Below are 23,979 nucleotides of genomic sequence, written 5' to 3'. Positions count from 1 at the left end.
CCCCCTTGGGGAGGGAGCACCATCGGTGTGATTTCCCTCCCAAAGCCCCAAAAGGTCATTATTGCCTCTTTCGCCCTTTGACTGTGTCACAGGGTGTCCCCTGCACCCACCCCGGTGTCACCCCCTGCTGATGGTGCCTTCTTGCTTCCCAGGGAGAAAATGTGCTTTTCCTGGTGACCAATTTCATCAGCACAGCCCAGCAAGCCCAGGGCACCTGCCCCGAGGTGAGTGAGTGGAGGTGCTCCAGCTCATCCCCATGGGGGTGGTGGATGGAGCCATCAGTCCTGCTGCTCTGTGGAACCAAGACCAGATAGAAGGGGGAAATGGGTTTATATTCCAAACAAACCTGAGTCCACTCATTCTCACTGCTTCATAGCTATCTCATCTGGATTTGCTCTGTCATACCTGCATGAGCCAAGGTGTAGATCCACGTGGTCTGGCCAGAAATGCTTGTAGTGACCAGGGCAAGGGACACTTGGGACCATACCAGCTCTGGGCTGCTTGGGTGGTGGCACTGCATGATCCTTACAGGCCTTCTGCTGCACTCAGGCAAGGGGATGCTTTGACACAGCCTCCATGGATATCTGTCATGTTTCCTTGATAACTGCGGGACTAATGTCCATCTTAGTGTCCTATTTTTAGGTGTAACAGAGCACAAGGTCTAGGTAGTTTCCCAGCCAACCACCACTTAATGGTATATGTCCTCTGAGAGAAATCTTCCCTTTCAGGCTGGAGTCAGGCCAGCTCCTCCACTGAGCTCTCCCAGGCTGGACTTGGCATGGCAGATGGGAGCAAATGTCCTTTAAGCTGAGCCACTGCTGGCACCTTGTGCCTGAGCCAAGCACTGATTGTCCTAATGGTCCCTTTGGCTCTTGCTGTGGCCAAATGCTGTGGGAGAGGGGGAGCAACCCCAGTTTTGGGTCAGGGAAAATGGTACTAATGATCCATCTTTAAAATGTTGAGAGCTCCTGAAGTGCTGACAGCTGCAGGAACATCCCAGGGGGGAAACAAATGCTGTAGAGGATTTGGGGGCTCTTACAAGCAGCCACAGGCATCTCTGGATGCTGGTTTTGCAGTGTGCAAGCCACAGACAGAGTGCAGAGGATTTTATCCCATTCCAGTGCTGGGGCGTGTGGGTGCCTATCCCAGCCTGTGCCCCAGGCTGTGCTCCAAGAGTTCCTCAGTTCCTGGCTTTGGGACTGTAGGTGACATTTGTGTTTGGAAAGCTTTGAGGATTTAGCAGTCACAGCTTTTGGCTTTGTTGGGAGTTAAAACTCTCTGAATATTCTTAATGACCAAAGCATTTGGTGCTGGCAGTCCTGGGAAAAGTGTGTCTGGGGCCAGAGGCAGCACTGAACACAGGTTAGGCTGTTGCAGTGGCTGTCAGTCCTTTCATCCTTTTATCCCTCTATTGTCCAATGTTTGTTCCTTTTCAGACCACCCAGTTCCTTCCGTTCCATGCCTTCTCTTCCTCCTCTAAACATCCCATCCCCTAAACATCCTGTGCAATCCCCAAATGATTCCATACCCAGCCCAAAGTGCTGCTCCTCTCAGCTCATGTTGGTGGGTTTCACACCTGAGCAAGGGGCTGGGGTTGTCCCAGGGCAGCCCTGGGAGGGCCTGGACAGACCTCCCTTTCTTCTGACTCCTTAACTGGGGATTCCCTGCCTGTCTTTGGGCCTCTGTGCCCTCTGGGGCTTGGGGAGGTGGGTTCTGATGGGCTGGTGACTCCTGCCATGGCCTGGGGTATCTGGGGAAGGTGTTAATGGTGTTCCCCCACCTGCTGTCATCTCTCTGTGTTTGAAGAAGAGATTTTCACTGCTCCTGGCAATCAGGTGGGTCCAGAGTGAGAATGAAGCTTTCCTTGTCTCTTGTAAAAGTTGTGTATGCAGGATTTAGTGTATCTTCAGCTCTTCTCTGAGGCATTCATAGTGGTGCTTTAAAAGGTTCTGATAAGCTCAGCCATTAAGGCCCTCCTGAGGCCCACTGTGCTGGATCCCAGTCCTAGACTGGGAACCAGTATGAACTGGCTCCTGAGGCTTCCTCTGCCGAGGAGGAGGTGAGTGCTCTGGAGAGAGAGCGTGGAGACAGGCAGGAAGGATTTCCCCTTGGATCTGCCTTTCTCCTTGCTGACTGGAGACTGCCCAGGATCTGGATGTGGTGGATGTTCTTCTGTAAGCATTTGGGATGTGCTTGGAGAAACAGGAGCAGCACAGCCATGGGGATGAGTGACAGTGTGGCCTCAGGTAGCTGCACAGGGCAGTGACAGCACTCTCTCTGTCCCTCCCAGAGCCCTTCTGTCCTCGATGCGATGTGCACGGAAGATGCAGATTGTCCCATGGGAAACCCTGTGATTCATGGCAATGGTACTGGGTGTTTGGCTAAAGAAACATGGAATCCCTGAGTGATTTGGGTTGGAAGGGACTTCAAAGTTCATCTCATTGCACCCTTACTGTGGGACAACTTCCATTAGCCCAGGTCACTCCAAGCCTCATCCAGCCTGGTCTGGAACACTTCCAGGGATGGGGCAGCCACAGCTGCTCTGAACAACCTGTGCCGGTGCCTCACCACCCTCACAGGAAACAATTCCTTCCCAATATCCCATCTAGCCCTTCTCTCTGGCACTGAGATGCCATTCCCCCTTGTCCTGTCCCTCCAGGCCCTTGTCTAAAGTCCTTCTCCAGCTCTCTTGGAACCCCTTTAGGCACTGAAAGGGGCTTTAAGATCTCCTTGAAGCCTTCTCTTCTCCAGGCTGAACAATACTAATCATCCCCATCCAAATTATTTAATTCCTCATGTTTGGTAGCCAAGCAGATCCACAGAAGTGCCTGATTCCCAGAGTTCAGGGCAGTGAGTATGCATGGAAAGGCTCTCCAGCCATTTATTCTTGGCAGAACCTTCCCAGAACCTGTCAGGGCTGGACGAGCAAGTGCTGAGGGCACAAGGTGCTGTCACAGCAAACACAGGGATGCTTTGTTTCTGCTGATGGCAGCTGGAATTGAAACTAGTTTGCCATGTGTTTGGCACATTTCCTTTGGTAATAGACTCTGGCTTTGATTTTATGCTGATTAATATTAGTAACCCATGTGAGTTCAGCTGGAAAAGGGTGTTCCAGATCTAGTAGGTCAGTTGCTAAAGCTTTTTATGCAGGAGACTACAGCTCATTTTGTTCCTGCTCAGAAGCAATAGTAAATCATAGAGTCTTGGAATAGTTTGGGTTGGAAGGGATCATAAAGACCATCTCATCCCATACCCTGCCATGGGCAGGGACACCTTCCACCAGACCAGGTTGCTCCAAGCCTTGTCCAACCTGGCCTGGAACACTCTCAGGGATGGAGCAGCCACAGCTGCTCTGGGCAACCCGTGTCAGTGCCTCAGCACCCTCACAGGGAACAATTCCTTCCCAATATCCCAACTAGCCCTGCTCTCTGGCAGTGGGAAGCCATTCCCTGTGTCCTGTCCCTTCAGGCCCTTGTCCCATGTCCCTCTCTGTCTGTCTTTAGGGCTCTCTTCTGGAGCAGAGAAGGCTCCAGGCTGAACAACTCCAGCTCTCTCAGCCTGACTTACATCATCTCATTTCTAGGGATTAAAACTGGGAGATGTGTGATGTTCAATGCCACCTGTTCCACCTGTGAGATCTATGGCTGGTGTCCTGTGGAGAACAACACCCTGCCCAGGTAAGCCACAGCTGAGAGGACAACAGGTGCTGGGAGCTTTGGTTCCTTCCCTCTGGGTAACCAGAAGCTTGACCACACTCAGCAAGGCTCAGCCAGGCTCGGGGAGATCTTTAACATTGATCTCCCAGTCCTTGAGTCCAGAGAACTTCACAGAAGAGTATTTCTTGCACCTATGCATTGTAGCTAAATCCCTGGGAGTGTGGAAGAGACTGTGAAGCATGGGGAATGGGGCTGTGCCTTGACCACTGTGCAAGACTTGACTTCGTTGGTGGTTGTTTTCCAGGAAACCTCTTCTGGCTGAGGCAGAGAATTTCACTCTTTTTATAAAAAACACTGTCCACTTCACCAAATTTAACTTCTCCAGGTAAGTGTGGCACTTCCCAGCTGGCCTGAGCATGCAACCTGGTCCTGCCATGGTGCTGAGCCACAAGAAGCCACATGCCAACCAGGACAGGTGGTGCTGGGGCAGTTAGAGGCAGGATGGGGTGTTCAGGTGAACACCGGTCTCTTCAGCAGCTGTAAGAGCAATGGAATGGAGATCCCTGGGAGAGGGACTGGTTTCTGCCTGTGTGGACCACCACAGACAGCTAGACAAGACCAACCATTCCCAAGCTCTCATTTGGGAATGAGTCTATGGATTTTTGCCTTTTATCCTTGCAAAGTGGTTTCACAGAAGTCAGGTAAAGGGCTGCACTGGCCTTGCACCCCAGGAACACTGACTGTGCTGCCTTACCCTGGCAGGAGATGTGGCATGAGGCAGCTGAACTGTCCCTGCTGTCACCCTTGGGACACTGACTTGAGCTGGGTGGGAGCTACGTACTGGGGAAGAAAGGAGAAGCACAGGGAGGTGGAGGGGGAGGCCATAGCAGGTGCTGTAGAGCATGATAACTCCATGTGTGATTGCTCTGGGCCACCTTTCCCTCCACCCTCTCCACACCTGAGGCTTTAGGAGAGGCAATGACTATTCCCCCTGCAGCAGAAGCACTCTAAGCCCACTCCAGCATGAGGGGCCCTTTTTCAGTCCCACAGGTGACCTCCCAGGCCTCTGTCCCCCTCTCTCTCCCATCTCAGGTGCAACACCTTACAAACCAGTGATCCCAACTATTTCAAGAGCTGCAGATATGATCCAATCTTCAGCCCTTTCTGCCCTGTGTTCCGTGTCCGTGACATGGTGGAGGCAGCTGGAGAGACCTTTGGAGACCTGGCACTGCTGGTACTTGGGTTTTGTAACACATAGAACATCTTCCATCCTTCTGCAAGGATGTGAACAAGGGGCTGTGGACAGCACTGACCCCAAAATGCTAAGGAAATGTGTGTCCTGGGAATGCCTGAGCAGTAAAGTGCTTCTCCTGGAACAAAATGTGTTTTGCAGGGGGGAAGCGTCGGAGTTCACATCGAGTGGGACTGTGACCTGGACCGCCCTGCTGCACAGTGCCAGACACAGTATTCCTTCAGCCTGCAGGACAAGAGGTACAATTTCAGGTGAGGCTTCTGGGACAGTGGCTATTCAGGCCCATGGGATGAGCACACAGCAGTTGTTTGAGATCTCAGCTCTGGTGAATGCTTTGAAAGGGGCAGCAGAGACAGGAAGTTTGCAGGTGTCATCTGCAAATTGACCCTCAGTCAGTTCACAGGTGACACTGTGTTGGGTGTGACTGTTGATGTGCTGGAGGGCAGGAAGGCTCTGCAGAGGGATCTGGACAGTTTGGATCAATGATCCAAAGCCAATTGTACAAGGTTCAAGACCAAGTGCTGCACTTGGATAACAACAACCCCATGGAGTACTCCAGTCTTGGGGCAGAGTGGCTGGAAAGCTACCAGCAGAAAAGGACCTGGGAGTGCTGGTCAGCAGTGCCTGCACATGAGCCCAGGTGGGCAAAAAGGTTCATGGCACCTGCTTGTCCCAGCCCCAGTGTGGGCACAGCCCCAGGGCAGTGCCTGTCCCTGTGCTGGCACTGCTGAGCCACCTCCAGTCCTGTGGCAGTTCTGGACCCCCACAAGGACATTTGAGGGGCTGGAGAGTGTCCAGGGAAGTGAATGGAGCTGGGGAAGGGGCTGGAGCACAAGGAGCAGCTGAGGGAGCTGTGGGGGCTCAGCCTGGAGAAAAGGAGGCTTAGGGGAACCTTCTGCTCTCTCCAACTCCCTGCCAAGAGGTGCAGCAGGTGCAGCTGATGCCCTGCTGCTGATGCCACCCAGTGAGCCATGGCAGCATGTGTCCCACTCAGGTCGGAGCCTGGAGGACACCAGGTGTGCACAGGCACATGGTACCCCCAGCAAACATTCAGCACTGGCAACCTGCTACCCTCACTGCCTGCATGGAGCTGCTCTGGCTTTCTGAGCCGTGTCCATTGTGTCATAGTGTCATAAGGGGTTGGGATTTTGCTTAGAGATCATCTAGTCCCAGGCCCCTGCTCTAGGCAGAGACACCTCCTACCAGAACAGGTCGCTCAAGGCTTTAGCCAACCTGGCTTTGAGCACTGCCAGGCTTGGGGCAGCCACAGCCTCCCTGGGCAACCTGTGCCAGTGTCTCACCACCCTCACAGGGAAAACTTCTGCCTAAAATCTAATCTCAATTTCCCTCTTACAATTTACCCTTTCTTCCTTGTCTTGTCCCTGCAGCTCCTAACAAATGTCTCCCACAGAACTGCCTCCTACTTCTGGAGCTCCCAGCATCAGCTCTCCCGGGACCTGCTGAAGCTCTATGGGATTCGCTTCCACATCTCCGTGCAGGGACAGGTACCGTGTCCTGCCCTGCCCCAGCAGCCTCTGCCCCAGGGCTGACTCCTGCTCTGCTCCACACTGCTCTCCTGCAGCCACCCCGTGCCTTCCTGCTGCCAGCGCTTCTCCCCACCCTGGTGAGCTCTTCAGCTCTTTGCAAAGTTTTCAAAGCAGAGCAGGAAAAGTCTCTTGTGTTTGAAGCAAAACATCTTGGTAATACCCTGGGCAGGGAGAGTTCCCTCTCTGAGGGGTTGACTGAGAGGGTGTGAAGTGTCCTGTAGGCAAGGTGAGCTGCTCTAGGCCTGTGAGCATCTCTGAGGGTCTTGTGGTGGGAGTAGCCTGGCAAAGACCAACCTGAATTCTTCTAAACCTGGACAGTTAATCCCTTCTGGATTAACTGGACCCTCATGGAGAAAGGCATGGGCACAATCATAGCTGGACATGCCCTGACCACGTGCACTGGTACCCAGAAACCAACTGTGTGCTGGGCTCATCCCCACAGTGTGGGCAGCAGGTGAGGGATTCTGCCCCACTCAGGTGAGACCTCACCTGCAGTGCTGCCTCCTGGTCACCTGTCACCTCAGTCCCTTCTTTGACAGCTAAAGGAGGTTTGAGTCAGCACAATAGCAGTTCCTACAGCTGGACACAGAGAGATGTCCCTAGATCCCTCCTCCAGCACCCCCTGGCTTTAAGCACGCTGCCCCACCAGGCTTGTCCCTGCACCCTTCTCACTGCTCTCCGTCCTCTCTTCTCCCTCCACTCTTTCTCCCCAGGCTGGGAAGTTCAGCATCATTCCTACTGCTGTAAGCTTTGGCACCAGCATCGCCTTCTTTGGTGCTGTGAGTACTCTGGATACTCTTTTCCTCTGATCCATGGGTTGGGATTTGCCAGTCATCCATTGCTTCCATGCCTGCCTGGATAGAAGCTTTCCTGGGTGCTGGGCAGCCTGGAGGGGAGATGCTCTGAGAGAGTGTCAGCTCCTGTTTCCCTGTGTCCATTAGCAATAGTGACACCACTGACTCAGAGGTCCTGAGCACTGTCAGGGACATGTCTCATGGAGTTTGGTGTTTGTGTGAGCCCTGGGAAGGAACATCACTGGGGCACTGCTGGCAGGAGAGACCAGCTCCTCTCTGTGCTTTTCCCCTGGCTCTAAACAGCCCCAATGTCCAGTCACTAAGGGCAACCCTTTGTAGAGTCCTGCGGCTCTTCCCTCCCAGCAGGGTAACAGAGACCCTGGGTTCCTTACCTGCTCCCTCTTTCCTCCCAGCCATGCTCATCCCAGTGGCTGTGGGGGTGCTGGACCAGCCCTCCCTGTGTCCATCTATTGCAGCCCAGCTGATCCTGCCTGGCCTGTGCAAGCTCATGGGAGCAGTTTGGGTCAGACAGGAGCTGCTGGGTGACCTGGCTGGAGGCAGGGCCAGTTATCTGCCCCCAGCACTGGCCCTCAGCCACATGTGGGTGGGAGCCAGGACAGAGGGTTGAGCACTCCTGTGGAAAGTTTCCCTGCTGAAAGTCCTCAACACTTGTCTGTCTCAGGCCACAATTGTCTGTGACCTGATTCTGCTCTACTTGGATGCAAAGGCTGACCTTTATTGGAAGGAGAAGTTCGAGGAGGTAAGGATGGGGCTATGTGGGAGAGAGGAGGTTGGAGTAAAGGTTTTGGAGTGAAGCATTTTGGATTTAATGATTTTCTGCCCCTTGGTTAAAACTCAGTTCGCAAGATCTGGGAAAAACCTGGTGGAGCAGCAATCAGTCTCCAGCTCCTGGACTTGGTGGCTGGTCTGAACTGGGAGAGTGATCCAGCTGGTGCTAGGACTCAGAAAAAGCTGCACCACAGCCTCAGCTACTGTTAGGCACCAAGGAGTCCCCATGGGGATCTTACCTGGAAACCTAACCCAGCTCCATGCTTATTCACCCTCTTCCAAAAGGAATCTGGCTCTGTAGTGCATGCCCTGTGCAGTGGTTCAGTGACAGTTTTTCATGCCATGCATGATTCGTGCTGTGGGAATTTGCTGTCCTGGTGAATCAGGGAGTCACAGGGAGACACCCACACAGCAGTAGAGCTGCCTTGGGTCACCCCCAGCTTTATCTGGCCAAGTCTTTGGAACATCTGAGAACTAAGATCCCAGTGAACTGGCCCAGGGCTGCACCATCCTCATGGGGGTGGGAAAATCTTCCTAGTGCCTGATCTCAAATCCAGAGTGGAATGGGAGCCTTGGACAATGAATCTGGTCACATGGGGCCAAGCAGAGCAGTGCAGGACCACCTGCTTGGGGTGGCCCCTGCCTGTTGTCCTGATGTCCCTGTTCATTTTGCAGGCAAAACCTCCCAAATGTAAGCCTGAGGCTGCAGCTTAGGGACTTGGGAATACTCCACCACAAGCATCCTTCCCTCTGGAGCCACCTCCAGGCAGACATGATGATGCCATGGCTGTGACCAGGCAGAGATGAGCCAGTCCTGGCCCAGGTGTGCACTGCAGGGAATTAGGGTCTGTCTTTCCTGGAGGAACATTGAGAGCAGCAGCAGCAGTTCTTGGCTCCTGGAGCACAAAGCTAGCCCAGGTGCAGCTCCCAGCACTGACAGCTGGTGACAGAGCAGAGCTGTGCTGGGGAGGAGCCCAGGAACCAGAGCTGTGCTGGGGAGCAGCTGGACCTGCTTGGCACAAGAGGCTTAAAGCACTTTGCGCTTCTCCATGTTCTGATGGCTGTGGGCTTTGATTTCCTGTGAAAAACAGGGATGCAACTAAATAAAGCTGGTCCAAAAGCTCTGCTCCAAGTGGCTCTGCTCTGTCTCTAGCCCTGGGGGAGGCTGTTAAGTTTTAGTGTGCTGCTCTCACACCGTGCAGCACTCTGTGTGCTTCCAGCTGGGATGGCTTCACACAAACCACCCTTGGCAGCTCCCTGGGGATCTCAGGAAGGGTTTAAGAGCTGAGCTTAAGGATCTCAACACTGGGCAGGTACTTGCTATGGGGTGCAGTGGCTCCCTGCAGCCCTGGTTCCAGCCTCCTGATGCTCAGTGAGGATAAGCACAGCCCTGGGGTGAGCAGGAGTGTTTCGGAGGTGCTGACCCCTCGCTCCCACCTGCCCTGGGCTGTGTTGGCCTGGTGCCGGGCAGGGACAGGTTGGGTCATAGTATGTGAAGAGGTTGGAATGGAGCTTAGAGATCATCCAGCCCCAACCCTGGGCAGGGACCCCTCCCACCAGAACAGGTTGCTCAAGGCTTGTTCCAACCTGGCTCTTGAACACTGCCAGGCTTGGGGCAGCCACAGCCTCCCTGGGCAATCTGTGCCAGTGTCTCACCACTCTCACAGGGAAAACTTCTGCCTAAGATCTCATCTCAATTTCTTTCATTCAACTTATCCCCATTCCTCCTTGTCCTGTCACTCCTGTCCTAACCAAGAGTCCCTCTGCAGCTTCCCTGTAGACCCTCAATATGTCCATGCCCAGAAGCTGCTCTTGGAACCCCACAAGGCTCAAAAACCATGTGTGTTGGTCTGAACACTGTTTAATACTCCCTGCCAGGGCTGAGTGTGTGGGATGGAGGGATCCCATAGCATCATCTCATCTCTCCTGCCTGCCCTGCTGTGTCCTCTGGCCCCAGCTGGGCCTTCCCACCCTCCTGGAGCTGCCGCAGGTGGAACTGTGCTGCCAGCTGCTTCGTCATGGTCTTCAGGGCCAGGAAGGCAGCCACGATCTCAGCGAGCAGAAATGTCAGGAACAGGCAGTGCATGATTATCTCCAGTGGAAGGTGGATGACCTCTTTGTCCATGAGCAGGAAGAGCAGGAGGGGCAGCTGGATCAAGAAGGAGAGGAGCAGGAACCCAGCCAGCTCAGGCACCTGCAGGGGTGGGGCACAGAAGCAGTGGTGGAGTGGGACAACCCTCTGTGCTGCAGGAGTTCCCTGCATTGGGAACCAAGGACATCCCTGCCATGCAGAGCTGTGGTTGGATGCTGTCAAACCCAGTGCTGGAGGGCCTCAGCCACAGGGCAGGGAGGGATACAGCAGGAGTGTGAGGGTGTCCCCTTTGTCCCCAGGCTCAGCTTGCACCACCTCCTGGGACAGCTCCAGGCAGGACTTCAGGAAGAACAGGCAGTGACATCCACTCAGGTCTCAAGTGAGGGGACATCCAGCTCCCCTAGCTGGGCCAAGCCTCACTGAGCATGGAGGGGTTGTGACCAGGGCAGGCAGCACTTACCTTCTCCTGGAGGTTCCCCATGTAGCCCAGGTAGAGACGGGAGACCTCAGCCAGCGAGAGGATGAGGAAGGCTGTGACCAGCAGGAACTGGTAGTGCCAAGGCAGCAGGTGGTACTGTAACGGGGGCACAGCCTTGTCCCAGTCAGCCCCAGTTCCTGTGTCCCAGTCCAGCTATCTATACCCAATTTTCCATCCTCTGTGCAGTATCCCCTGTGCCCTCCTCCTCATCCCCTGCACCCCATGTAGGCAGCTCCCTGTGCCCACACCCAGCTCCCTATGCTCTGCCAGCTCCCATCATGCTGGTACCCATCCCTGCCCATTCTGCCCTCCTGTTTTACCCTTCCCTGCCTGGAAAGTCCATGATTTCAATTTCTATCAGCTGGAGACAAGACACCTTGTCTCATGGGGGTCAGGGCATTTTGGGGACCCATTCTGAAGTTTACACACATACCCAGCCCCAGAGAGCCCAGGCAGAAGCTCCCCCTCCCCACATGTCCCATGTACCTTCAGCTGCAGCATCATCCCCTCAGTCAGGCACCAGACCGGGAAGTAGTAGACATTGAAGTAGAGCATCACCTGGAGGGGCAGGCTGGACAGCACCTCGTGGGCTGGGCAGGATGGGCAGGGGTGTGCAGGCTGCTCAGGACCCTCAAATCACCCCCTGCTCCCCTCCTCAGTGGATGGGTGCAGAGTCCCTTTGGGTGCTCTCAGCTCAAAAGGAAGAGGAACTGAAGAACAGCTCCCCCTTCCCAAACCCCTGCTGCCCATACCTGGCTGGTAGATCTGGGCAGCGACACTGTCCTGTGTCTTGTTGTTGATGAAAAGGGTCCCACTGAAGGTCACCAAGCCCCGGCGCAGGCTGGGGGGCAGAGGGGTGTGCACAGCCATAGCTGCCAGCAGAGCCCTGCTCACCCCAGCCCAGCTCAGCTGGGATTAGCCAGGAAGGAATCAGCAGGATGACAGGTCAGGTGGGGCCACCCAGCCATTGGCTTCCCGGGGACAGAGCTGCTCAGCTGGGAGGAGGATGTGACGAAGGAGAATCCCCACCTTGGAACACCGAGCTCACAAGGTGGAGTTGCAAAGGAGTCACAAGTCACAGAGCATCTCCCCGAGAGCAGCAGGTTGTACCTGTCACTGTGATGGGGACACAGTGGTGTCCCTAACCTCTGCACCCTGTCCCAGAGAGGTTGTATCAATGAAATTACTCCTCAAAGACCCCCTGACAGAAAAGGATGCCCTGTGAGGGGATGGTGCTCTTCACCTGAAATGCTTCTTCAATGCCTCCAGGCTCATGGAGCATTCACTATGAGTTCTTTTGCTAATGGGCCACCTGCCCTGTGGGTCTCCACACTGTTGGGTGTTCCCAAGCCCCATCCAGGCTCAGGGGTGCTGGGGAGGGCAGTGGGGTGTGTGAGGGGGTGATTGAGCCAGAGGAGAATGACAGGGAAAGGGGATGAGGCTTCAGGAACTTCAAGTTTAGAATCAGAGAATTATTAACATTGGAAAAGCCCTCTAAGATCAGTAAGTTGAACCACTAACCCAGCACTACCCCACTAAACCATGTTCTCAAGTGCCATATCTACACATTTTTTGAACACTTCCAGGGACAATGACTCCACCACTGCCCTGGGCAGCTGTGCCAGGGCTGGACAACCCTTTACATGAAGAAATTTTAGCTAATTCCACCTGAGAAAAGCCTTATAGAGAAACCAGGAGACCAACCAGAGACTAATAGACACTGGTGATGTTTCCACCCAGCCAAGATCTGAAAGCTTGGAAATAAATAAGGATGAGCTGGAACAGATGGGAAGCTTCCAGGGAAGTGGTATTTGAACCACGTGGCTGACCTGCAGATGTGGCTCAAGACCTTAGAAAGAACCAAAAGAGACCCATATCCCAAGAATAGTATTGCTTTAATTCATAGGGGGTGAGTCAAATTAAAAATATAAATCCTCTTATTTTGGGCTCAGGATAAAACAGTGACTGCTGGGGAAGGAGCCATCCCCAGGACACAGCACTGGAGGCTCTCCAAGGGGGATCCTCACTCTGCTGGGCTGATGGACATGGGGCTGTGGCTGGCCAGGTCTGCTGCCAAGCTGGAGACACAGCTCTTCTTCAGCAAGGGGCAGGAACCAGGACAGCAGAGTGCAGACAGCTTGGTGAGCAGAGATAAGAAATGCAGCCTTGTCACCAGGGCACAGGACAGACAAGTAACAGAAACTGGACAGACAAGTGACACAAACCAACCAGCCAGAAACACTCCTCTGGCTGCTTTTCCTCAAGTAACAGCAGCAGCAGCACTGATCCTGTGGTATCATTAAGGAAAGACATCCCAAGGCTGGTGGGAAGGGTGGCCACCAAGGGTGGAAGTATGGCCACCACCAAGCTTTGTGCCGCAGTCCTGCTGTGACAGCTCTCCAAGGATCTCCACTCTGCACTCCAGGGACAGACAAAGAGCTGCTAGTGCCCAAGCTCAAAGTGAGCCCTGGGAGATGGGCAGCAGCACTCCAGCCCCTTGGATGCTCCAGGATGGAGATGCTGCAGGTGCTGGGATGGGCACTGATGAGCTCCAGAGCCCTCGGCATGGGCAGGGACCACCTGTGCAGGGGGGCTGGACAGGACCAGCCTGGAGATGAAGGAATACACAACACAAGCACAGACTGCACCCAGTGTTACCCCCATCTCCTGACCCCTCTAAATGTCCCCTGAGATGGATGGGCACAGGAAGAGGTGTGTGGCAAGTGCTTCAGCCATGCAGGGAGGGAGAGCAAATGTCAGGCTCTGTGGGGATGAGCATTGGAGCTCTGCTTGGAGCAAAGAGAATTTAGGAAGGGGCATCATGCTTGAAAGCACAGGAGCAACCAAAGGCACTCGTGCTGCTTATGAGGGTGAGGGATGTGCATGGGGCAAACCCTCCTGGGGACCCCCAGCCTTTTGGCAGCATCCAGAGCTGCACTGCACCCATGCCCACTGCCAGTGCCAAACCCCACGCTCCAAGGGCTGCTTTTCCAGTGTCCCATGAGAATTCCAGCATGAGAGCCCCAGCCTGGCAGGCAGCAGGGCAGCTGAGCCATGGGAAGGTCAGTGTACGGTGCCAGGCACAGGTTCATCCAGGTCTCAAAGGGAGATGGCTGAGCCGTGGGGATCCCCTGGGCCGTGGAGCTGCTGTCCTGTCCCCCATGGGGAGTGCAGCATCAGGAGGGCACAGCCACCAGTGGCATTAAGAGCCTTTTCCAGTTAGCCAGGACATGTCTCCAGTTCTAAAAGACAGAAAAACCAGCAGTGCTGTGAGATGTTTCCCAGCAAATGCTCTTTGTGTGCCTTAGCACTAGTCCAGCCAGCAGTGCCCATCCCACCACCCTGCTGCACTGTGCAGTGCCCCTTCCTCTGCTCTCACTCCTGTGTCACTAAACTGTCCAAAAAGTCACATGCAGCTCCTCAATTCCACGTAAAACCAAGCTCAAACTGTTGGGCTTTTTACTTAAACCCAGTCCTTCTTGCATTCAGCTGAAAATTCCTGGAAAGCCACCAAACCCCCAGCTAGGCAGGATCCCTGCCGAGTGCCCATTCCCAGTGGATCTGTGCCTGATGTGGCTTCTGGCACCCCCAGTGCCACCACCCAGCACAGCAGCATTGCCCTTCACATGCAGGGCTGCAAAACAAACATCCCACCATAACCAGCATCCCTACATGGGCATTAGGGATGTGGCTGGGGGGTTTGTTGTCCCTCCTGCCACCCCCTCACACCCAGGACCCCAAATGGAACATACTTGCCGTGACGGACAAACAGCCTAAAGGTGCCAAAGCAGCAGGAGACAGAGAGAGAAAAGGCATTCAGGTTGAGGTGGTTTGGCTCCCTCCACACCCCCAAGTCCAACCACAGGGCTCCCCCCACCACTGGGATGCCCACAAGATGCCAGCTCTCTCCCAACTGCAAAGTGGGAAACCAGCAACCATTTCCTGATGTACTGAGGATGATAGCACAAGAAATTCTTCCTTGTGAGAGTGGTGAGACACTGGCACAGGTTGTCCATAGAAGCCGTAGCTGCCCCATCCCTGGAAGTGTTCCAGGCCAGGTTGGATGGGGCTTGGAGCAACCTGGACTAGTGGAAGGTGTCCCTGGCCATGGCAGGGGGTGGAACTAGATGAGTTTTGAGGTCCTGTGCTCCTATGAACCCTGCCCTGGCCTTTGGATGCTGGGTGGACATACTCTCCATCCCAGGCGTGCCTGGGTGGGTCTGAGCTGTCTCAGGGCTGCCCAGGGGCTGGGAGTGCTCCTCTCCCTGAGCTTTTGAAAATGTCTGGCCAGGGACTTTCCCTCATTCCCTCCACAGCTCTGATTCCCACTATAAAAGCTCCTCCTCAGCTGTTATCACCTCCCTGGCATTTGCCTTCCAGCACTCACCCCCAGCACACAGGGCTACAACTCCTCCCTCTGCAAGGTCTTAAAAACAAAGTGAAGGGAGAAAAATGGTTTTTGCCTATGAGCAACATTTGCCAGCAAACTGAAGACTGAGACACCACAGACCAGAAGGCATCACCACCTCTGGGTTGTGCATTGAGAGCTGTGCACAGGCTGCACACCCAGCCCCTCTCTGTGGGTCCCCTCCATTCACTGGGTGCCCAGAGGCACCCCAGAATCAGGCAGTGCTGCCTCTGTGATGTGCCAGTGCCCCAGCGCAGTGAGCATCCCCATCCCATCCAGTCTATGCAAGGATTTGGGTCCTGGTGTCAAAACAAACCCCTTGTGTGCAGGATGCCAGACCCAGAGGCAGCACTGGGGGAATGGAGTGAGCAGAGCAGGAAGGGAGATGTGAGAAGGGTATGGAGTGGGGAGCAGCAGGAAAGAACTGTCTCAGGATGGTCAGTCCTGCATTGCACCCCATGGCTGTGCTCAGTCTCTGCCCTGGCACTGCTGGTTCCCTCTGAGTGTCTACTTACTCCACATCACGTTTCCGGATGGTCCTGCCAGCAGCCAGAACCTCAGCCACCTTGGAGACAATGGGGTCATAGTTCATGCTGGCCACAGCCACCACCTCGTCACTCCTAGGGCCAGGCAGAGCAGAGCAGTTAGGGCAGCCCAGGTAGCCACAGTTCCATCACCCAAAGCCCAACATGCTGGAGAGAAGCAGGAAGCAAAGAGAAACACCCACTCCAGAGCCAGGTCTCATCCCAAGGTGTGAATACCACGGGGACTGTGCCAGTGGTGTGGGACAAGGGACAGGAGAGGGCTAGCCCCAGTGGTCCCATTGATGCTCACATGCTGGTGTGGTGAGCATCACTGGAGTGCCCAGGGGATGGAGACAGTTCTGGAACCCTGGGATCTGTGGGAAAACACCACCAAAGTGAGATCTGATGGTGGATAAAAACCTGGACACCAGCAAGAATAGCTGCTGCCATCCCCTGTGCCAAGGGAGCAGACAGGCAGGGGGTCAGGATTTCCCTGTGGGACACATGGTTGGGATGCTCCACATGCCCTTCCTAATTTTCCCACCTCCAAGCCACTCCACGGGCATCAGGACAGCTGGGATGCCTGACCCCAGGGTCCCACAGTCCCAGTGATGAAGCCCCTGTGTATATTGGATGTCCAGTCTGGCTGATAATTCCCACCAGGATCCCCATGCAACTTCAAAGGCTGAGTGGGAAACAAGTGAAGTGGAAGGGAAGAGAATGTAAAAATGCTAGAGAAGCTTTGGCTTAAGGTCACAGGCAAACAAGAAAGGCTCTTCTGCTTTGAGGTTTGCCAAGGTTGACAGAAGAGTAGACCTTCAAAGCCTGACTCATGAGGAGACAACCGAATGGACAAACAATGGGAGATCAGGGAAGGTGTGTGGGTGATATTTTAGACTCTGGTGATGTTGTTGAGTAAACTGAAGAAGGAAGCAGGAGGGGATGGTTGATTTGGGACAGTGTCCTCAGTCCAAAAGCATTAGCACCAACCAGAAGAACCACCAACAAACAAGAAAAAGAGGAAGAAATGCTCCAGTGGCCTCTCACAGAAGCAGAGATGGGGACTTGATGACAGTGGGGGGACACACTGGCTGGTCTCTGCCAGCTGGTGCTCCCCAGTACCTCCAGCTCTCAGCACAGGATGCTGTCCTGGTACCCAAAAGCCATCTCTGGGAGCCCCTCCTGGGTGGCAGAACAACACAGCACTCAGCAGGGTCCCCACTGATGCCCACTGAGCCCAGCTCCCCTGTGTGCCAGCAGCTCTGCCCAGGCAGCCCACGGAGTATGAGGCCACGGCACAGAGCAGGAATTATGCACCTCACTGGGGGTGTTTCCTTTGAAGAGGCTCCTCAGATGTTTAATTAAAGCAACCTGACCTTTCCTATCTAATTAGGGTTGGGATAAAGAGCTAAATGCTCTGGCACGGAAAGGCTGCAGGAGGGGGATGTCCCCACAGCAGCTCTTCCCTTCTTTGTGCCTTGGCACTAACCCACTCTTTAGGCAATTTTGGCCAAGGTACCAGTGTACTCTGAGCTGTGTCCATGTGTGAAGGGCCCCTGGGTGCTAGCTGGAGCCCCATTGCCTGCAGCAGGTGCTTATCTGAGGTGTACCAGAAGAGGACCCACGGGGTTTTACAGTAGGTTCTGTGCCTCTCCAAGCCCAATGCACATGTCCAACTGTCAGGCTCCGTCCTGGAGTGATGGGGGCAAAGAGCCACCCTCAGATAAAGGGACTTGGAGTGGAAAGCACTAGGGACATTGGGCAGGGAAGAGAGGGGCAGTGAGATGATCTCTGCAGAGCTGGAGCTCCTGCCCAGAGACCCCTCCTGATCCCTGCCTAAACACTGGTGCTGAGCAGTTTGATGGCTGAGCTGAGCAGCCCTTTGCTTCCCTGACTTCCCTCTCCCCATCCTTCATATCACAAAGAACTCAAAGCAATCCCCTCCATCTCCAGGCATGAGGAGGCTGTGGCTCCTCTGTGGCCATGTGTTTCAAATTGGGATGGAACAAAGGCAACAGAAGAACAAACAGCAGAAAATATTATGAGGATAAATTCACGGTGCACAGTCTTGCCAGTCTAAACAGCCAATGAGGCTCCAGAACAGCTGAGGCAACACATCCCAGCTGCCAACACCTCTCAGGAATGCATTCCCAGGTAGGCTCCCAGCCTGGGGGAGAGCTTGGCTTCACTATAGGTATAACCAATCTCCTGAGCTCTTGCAAACCTTCACAGCTTGTTCATAGACAGAAGTTTTTTGAGCTCAATTTGTCAAACCAAAAGCAGAAGTGATGCCTGAGCATCCAGTCCAGCCCTGCTCACAAACCATTAACAGGGTGATGAGATGGGAAGGAAATCTTTGATAGGAATTGCCAGTAGAAGCCATCATCTGCTCCCAGAGATTATGTGAACAGACAAAGTGCTTACATCTAGCAGAGACACCAGGTCCAAAGACAAGTTTAACTTGCTCCATGCTCAGCACATCATTTCTCCAGGGCCTTTTATTAGTGTCCCACAAGCTCAGTGTTCAGAGAGGAACAAAACCAACTGACAGAAGCTCTGGCAAAACTATTTTTCAGCCTAGCAGAGCAATCACAGATGAATGCCTGTGTAGGAACATGGAGAAGAAAAACACTTACTTGGTATAAAATGCCACAAACTTCAGTTCATCTAAATCTCCCTGAATGACAACATCATCAAATCCTTCCCCATGGCCTGGAAAGCAGAAAAGGAGTGGATTCAGCAATAAATCACAGTTTCAGAATATGTTAAGGGGTTGGAATGGAGCTCAGAGATCCCAAACCCCTTGCAACCCAAACAGGGAAGCAGACCCATGGCAGAGGTCACTGTGGAGGGTTCACAGCCAGAGAGGTGGCTGTGGCTCCTCTATCCCAGGGCACCTCCACCAGCACAAGTCCCCAGGGAGCCCCTTACCTGCGTACCGGATGCTCTTCCCAAACATAGCAGTCCACAAGTATGGGACAGTGCTGATCTCTGTGCCATGGGCCAGCATGTTCAGTGCAGCTATACGGCCTGCAACAGAGCAGTAGCAGAAGGATTAAGGAATTTCCACACTGGGGAAAGCATCATGGGCTTCCCTCAGGTCACAGCGCTGACATTGCCAGCCCCTGAGCACAAAGGAACCAAAAAAAACCTGCTGGAAAAAACTCATACAGCAACAAACAGCAAGGAGGAAGCACATGGCATTGCCCAAGGATAGGTTCAGCCTCCTTTCCATGGTGCAGCTCCTAATTGTCACCACCACTAGCTCAAGCCATGTGCTCATGAGCCTCTTTCACCCCAACTTCTGCAGCAGTGACAGGGCTGAGAGTGTGCTGAGCTCCCACCCAGGCAGGGATGGGATGGACAAATCCCCAGAGGGCACAGAGGCTGTAGGGTTACTGTCCCTACTGCAGAGGCATGTCTGGACCAGGAGGCTGTGTCCAAAGATGATTTTGGAGGTGTGATTCCACAACCTCTCCCCCAGGGCATCCACACAGAACTCCACTTCCCCACAGTGCTGTGGCCTTGAGGACAGCAAATCACACCAGGGGTTCCAGGCTGGTGTGAAGGGGAGAAAGGTCTGAGCTCTGCAGCACATTCCTGGCCCAGCCTGGCAGTGTGGGCAGCCCTGGGAACTTGAGCCTCAGCTGACAGTAGGATGTGAGCTCTGGGGCAAGGAGAAGAGGGATATGGGAAGTGATGGTTCCTGCAGTGATGCAGGTGCTGGGGAGCAGAGGCTGTATGGGAAAGCCTGACCCTGGGCACCTCTGTGCTTGTGACATCATGAGGCAAAGCTTGGTAAGATGAGTGACAGATGAGGGCACATCAGCAGGCAGAATAGAATATACACACTTCAAACTTTAATACAGGTACCCAATCTCTCTATTGGCAGTTGGCTCATTCCTTTGTTAGAGAATAGCCCTAGAAATTTCCTGAGGATCTGGAAAAGGCTCTTTTCCATAAACAATTTGCTGTTGCAAAGATGAAGGGACTGAAGCACCTACCATGCATGTGAGCCATCTGCCAGTGAGGGACATTCACCTTCTTGTTGTTCCTCAAGGCCAGTGGGAATGTGACAGCATCTCCAGCAGCAAAGACCCCAGGGATGTTGGTCTGCATCATCTGCAGGGGGAACAGAGGTGTGCGTGAGTGGGGTTTGCACCCTACATGAACAGAAACTGGGAACAGAAATTCCAGAGCTGTCATGGTCCCTAGGAACACATGGACAACCTTTGCTTGGCTGTGGGACCCCCACGTGGGATTTCATTCAGTCTTCATTTTCAAAGGAGAACACACAGGCAGGGATCACAGCATCTCTCTGCCAGTGGGTTATCCAGTAAAAAGAGACATGGACTGGTGTCCTGGAGCCCCTCTTGGAATTCTGGGGTCTGTCAGTGTTTGCAGACAGAGCCATGAGCACAAGGTGGGTGGCACTGGGACACAGCCCCCTGACATGCTCCTCACTCACAGCACACACCACCCATCAGCACCAACACTGCTCACAGCACAGTCAACTGGTGGTAGGGAGAAAAGATGAGATCTTTTGGGATCCTTGAAAAGATGGATCTTTTTCCATTTCTTTCCCCCCAGAATGTCCACACCATTCCAGGACAGCTCAGAGCAGGACCCAAGCCACCACATCCATGGCTGGGCTGTGCAGTGCAAACTCTACACTTGTAGACAGTCTGGGATGATCCTGGTTATATTCTCAGAATCTCAGCATCTCACACAATGTCCTGAGTTGGAAGGGACCCACAAGGATCATCAAGTCCAACTCCTGACCTTGCACAGGACAACCCCAAGCAGCAGTTTGGAGCCCCAGGGAAGCTCATCCATGAGAAGAGCTGACCCAGCTCCTCCTGCTCTCCCTCCCGCTGGGTCTGCTCACCTTGTTGACCACGATGAAGCCCTTGGAGTCGATGTTGATGCCACTCTGCTTGAGGAAACCTGTTGCTGGGACTGCACCTGTGGAGAAGGCAGATGCCACCACAGTATCCTGGTGTCCCACAGCCCCAGGGACTGACCTCAAGGTCAGCAGATCACTCCCTTGCATCAGACTCTGCCCCATCCGGGTCCCTACCCAAACCATCAGTGAAACCTTCCCATTGCCCTTTGCTAATGCTTGAAGAAAATTTTTTATTTTATTCTCTTGTACATATATATGTATATATTTTATTATATTTGAAAGGGAACCTTCAAGTTTCCAGCCAGGGCTCCTTGGCCTTTCCCCAACCTCTGCATTTCCTCCCCTCAACCTGTACCTTTCCATCACCTTTCCTTTTCCTTTTTTTGATCCTTTATTTTCCTTCACTCTTCACAAATCAGAGTAGTCAATAAAAAACCAGAAACAGAGTTAAATTAATTCTGTGATTTTTCCAGTCCACAGCATTTTGAAGTTACTGAGAGGGAGGGAAAGAAATTAATTTTTTTCTCACCCAGGTGTAAAGGATTAAAATACTTCAGTTTGGAGAGGCTATAAAAAAACCAACATCTTGAGAGGATGAAATTGCTTTGAATGTTTTTTTTTTCCTGGAAAAACTAAACCCATTACTGTTTTCCAAATGTCTTTTCAGTTGCATTTTGGGGTGGAGGCTCTAGAAGGACCTTTTTTAGATACAGAGGCTTATGTGTGGCAGCCAAGCAGGGCTGCTACATCACCACCAGCATCTCTGGCTACCCAAGCCCTCTCTGCCATGTCCCCACCAGCTTCTTCTCCACCCATCAAAGCCTCCCAGCTCTGCACCCACACAATGCCTTACCCACACCGACCACGCACACGTCAGCACGCAGGACCTTCCCACTCTTCAGCACAACCTCCTTCAGCTGCAGGAGACATTGGAGGGTACATCACAATTATTTTGGGGACAAAAAAAACCCTCCCTGTGTAGCAGCAGGAAGCCAAGCTGGCAGCTCTCCTCATTTTTGACATGCAAGTTGGCCAAAATTCCTTAGACTAGCAGCAGGAGGGTGGTGGGAGTAGTGAAGCCACCTGACATGCTGTGCTGGTGCATGTTTGCCCTTGAGGGCTAAGTCCAGGAATATGAATTTCAGGGGATGGGAAAGAAAGGAGAGCAAAAATCCAGCAAGGAAGGGAATGATAGCCCTGGGGGACGTTACAGTGAAGCCCTCAAGGATCCCCTGCCCACACTGTACCTTCCCCTCCTGCTCCCGCAGCTCCGACACCTCTGTCTGCATGTAGAACTTCACCCTGTTGCTCTCGAACATCTGGAGGGAGGACAAAGTACAGAGAAAGCAACATCAGGACACCAAACCACCCCTGGTCCTGGTGGCCATGCACTGTTCTGCCCACCCCTCAATCTGCACTGCAAAGGGGGACAGCACTTAGCACCCACACACCCCAACACGGGTCCAGAAGAAGGTGCTCTACAGCACATGGACCACCACAGGGAGGACACAGCCCATTCTTTGTGTCTACAGCCATCACAGCTTCAGCAATAAACATCAAAGTAATTAATCAGTGCAATAAGTAGAACAAGCAGACCCCACTCTGTCACCAAACCACCCCCTGGATGGAAAATCAACATCACCTTCATAACAGCGCGGCCAACTCTCTCCCCAAAGAACTTCTTGAAGGGAACTTCCTCCAGCTCCACCAGGGACACCGAGTGGGCTCTCTCAGCGAGGTAGGCAGCCACCTCCATCCCTGGGGAACAGAAGCAGGTCCAAGTGGCTGCAGGAACCCTCCTGGTGCTGCCCTGTGACCCCAGAGCTTGGCTGCAGTGAAGGAGCAGCTTTGCCCACTCAGACTAGGGAGGTTGGAGCTGTGCTACTGGGAGAACTGGGGAGACACCAGACCTGGTTACATCAGTTCAGGTGTTCTTAGGTGTAGGTTGCAAAGACCAAAGGGAGCAACTAGCCATGATGAAGCCTGGAAGTGCCTTGGGAAGCCATAGCACATGGAATGATGGAGCTCAAGCAAGGGGAAACTTCCTCTGAAAACAGGCCTTGGGAGCAGCTGTTTCCTCTGACAGCAATGGGAGAATTCTGGTGCTGGGAATTACATGGGAACTTTCACCAAGACATTTTCTGTCTATGGGATTTTTTTTGGAAATGGATCTTTTCCATGACCTGCAGTTGATATTTGGCCCCACACCACATATTTTTCTGTAGATCATATTGATCAAACCATTAAAAGAGGATTATTTTTATAAAAGAAGAAAACCAGATAGCAAACATTTTATAAAAAATTCCCCATCTATAACATGGGAATATATATACTAGAAATGGGAATATATATAATAAAAATAATTTACCCTTAAGGCTTGCGGAACCCACTATCATTTTGTAGGATCTACAATAAATTTTGTTAGAATCACATCAAGCAAAAAGAAGAACCATCAAGGAAACTAAGTTTTTTCCTGTGGATTGCAAAAATTCACCACTAAAACCTAAAAGAGAAATAAACCCACAGTCTTCCACCCACCAACAGGATGCTCCTGACTGAAACCAGATCTAGACACACTGGATTTGAGCCCACCCAACACCAGTACTGACCTTGCTGTGTGCTTTTTGGACTGGGACAGCAATATCTGTCCATGCAAGCCAAACCTCCTTGGAAAATCAATTCCTTTAGCAAGGGGATGTCCTCACACCCACCTGGGGTTGGAGGCTGGGTTACCCTAGGTCCAGTTTGGCAGGGGGGTTATCTCTAACTGGGCAGGGACTAACTAGGTGAGGGGCTGGGACCATGTGCAGGAAGAGGTGGAGAGCTGGGATGTGAGTGCTCACCCAGGAAGGAAGCTCCCACGATAACCACGTTCTTGCTCGTGGCCAACTTCACCACACGGTTGGCATCCTCGGGGGTTCGGATGTTGAACACATTTTCCACCTCCTTTCCTTTGCAGCTGAGAGCTTTGGGCCTGCAAAATACACACTGAGGGTGAGAATTGGGGGTTCTGGTGTAGAACAGGCTGTCCGTGTGTAAACAGTGTGCCCTGGGGGCCAGGAAGGCCAATGGGACCCTGGGCTGCATTAGGAAGAGCATTGCCAGCAGGTCAGAGAGGTGATCCTGTCCCTCTGCTCAGCCCTGGGGAGGCAGAGCTGGAGTGCTGTGTCCAGTTCTGGGCTCCTCAGGGCCAGAGGGACATGGATCTCCTGGAGCAGGTCCAGCAGAGTGTGACAAAGATGCTGACAAAGATGCGGAAGGGGCTGGAGCACCTCACTGAGGAGGAAAGGCTGAGGGAGTTGGGGCTGTTCAGCCCTGAGAAGAGTTGACTGAGAGGGACCTCACTGATGTATACAAGTATCTGAAGGAGGTTCCAAGAGGATGGATCAGACTCTTCTCAGTGGAGGAAACCAATACAACAAGAGGTAACAGCAGAAACCGATGCTCAGGAAGTTCCACCTGAACGTGAGGAAGAACTTATTCCCTGTGCAGTGACCAAGCACTGAACAGAGTGTCCAGAGAAGTTGTGGATT

The 23,979-nt window shown here is 53.2% G+C and overlaps 3 protein-coding genes across 5 annotated transcripts in view; 1 reads left to right on the top strand and 2 right to left on the bottom strand.

Annotated features, from left to right (window-relative positions):
- Positions 1-152: 152 nt before the first annotated feature.
- Positions 153-8,752, top strand: LOC103810903 (P2X purinoceptor 6-like; the record flags this gene model as incomplete). The annotated part of the gene is made up of 9 exons (XM_009083831.1): positions 153-224; positions 2,291-2,366; positions 3,584-3,677; positions 4,749-4,890; positions 5,050-5,159; positions 6,320-6,413; positions 7,169-7,234; positions 7,932-8,009; positions 8,714-8,752. Coding segments are annotated over 9 exons (771 nt in total), but the record flags the coding sequence as incomplete, so codon positions are not given.
- A 1,198-nt stretch (positions 8,753-9,950) lies between these two features.
- On the bottom strand, positions 9,951-11,478 carry LOC103810902 (transmembrane protein 17B-like). The gene is made up of 4 exons (XM_009083830.1): positions 11,361-11,478; positions 11,095-11,198; positions 10,591-10,704; positions 9,951-10,232 (listed from the first exon to the last, which is right to left on the bottom strand). Exons 1-4 carry the CDS (start codon positions 11,476-11,478, stop codon positions 9,951-9,953), a joined length of 618 nt encoding a protein of 205 aa, XP_009082078.1.
- Positions 11,479-13,810: 2,332 nt separating this feature from the next.
- AIFM3 (apoptosis-inducing factor, mitochondrion-associated, 3) overlaps positions 13,811-23,979 on the bottom strand; it is a 29,425-nt gene continuing 19,256 nt past the window's right edge. For 2 of the 3 annotated variants that reach the window (XM_009083828.1, XM_009083829.1), the window contains exons 10-19: positions 23,290-23,420; positions 22,089-22,204; positions 21,694-21,765; positions 21,300-21,363; positions 20,429-20,505; positions 19,545-19,662; positions 18,472-18,570; positions 18,177-18,252; positions 15,532-15,636; positions 13,811-13,850 (exon numbers count right to left, since the gene is read on the bottom strand). In XM_009083828.1, the coding sequence (XP_009082076.1) occupies positions 13,811-13,850; positions 15,532-15,636; positions 18,177-18,252; positions 18,472-18,570; positions 19,545-19,662; positions 20,429-20,505; positions 21,300-21,363; positions 21,694-21,765; positions 22,089-22,204; positions 23,290-23,420 (898 nt within the window). Of the gene's footprint in view, positions 13,851-14,360; positions 14,382-15,531; positions 15,637-18,176; positions 18,253-18,471; positions 18,571-19,544; positions 19,663-20,428; positions 20,506-21,299; positions 21,364-21,693; positions 21,766-22,088; positions 22,205-23,289; positions 23,421-23,979 lie in introns of all 3 variants that reach the window. The other variant, XM_009083827.1, reaches the window with a different exon arrangement.

Source organism: Acanthisitta chloris, unplaced genomic scaffold (genome assembly GCF_000695815.1).
Source record: "Acanthisitta chloris isolate BGI_N310 unplaced genomic scaffold, ASM69581v1 scaffold3811, whole genome shotgun sequence".
NCBI lineage: Eukaryota > Metazoa > Chordata > Aves > Passeriformes > Acanthisittidae > Acanthisitta > Acanthisitta chloris.
This window is presented reverse-complemented; position numbering and strand designations above follow the sequence as displayed.

Coding starts and splice junctions, on each gene's coding strand:
- LOC103810902 (XM_009083830.1), bottom strand. CDS start 11,478: ATGGCTGTGCACACCCCTCTGCCCCCCAGCCTGCGCCGGGGCTTGGTG. Junction 11,199..11,360: donor TGCCCAGATCTACCAGCCAG/GTATGGGCAGCA, acceptor CATCCTGCCCAG/CCCACGAGGTGCTGTCCAGC. Junction 10,233..10,590: donor TGGGGAACCTCCAGGAGAAG/GTAAGTGCTGCC, acceptor CCACCCCTGCAG/GTGCCTGAGCTGGCTGGGTT.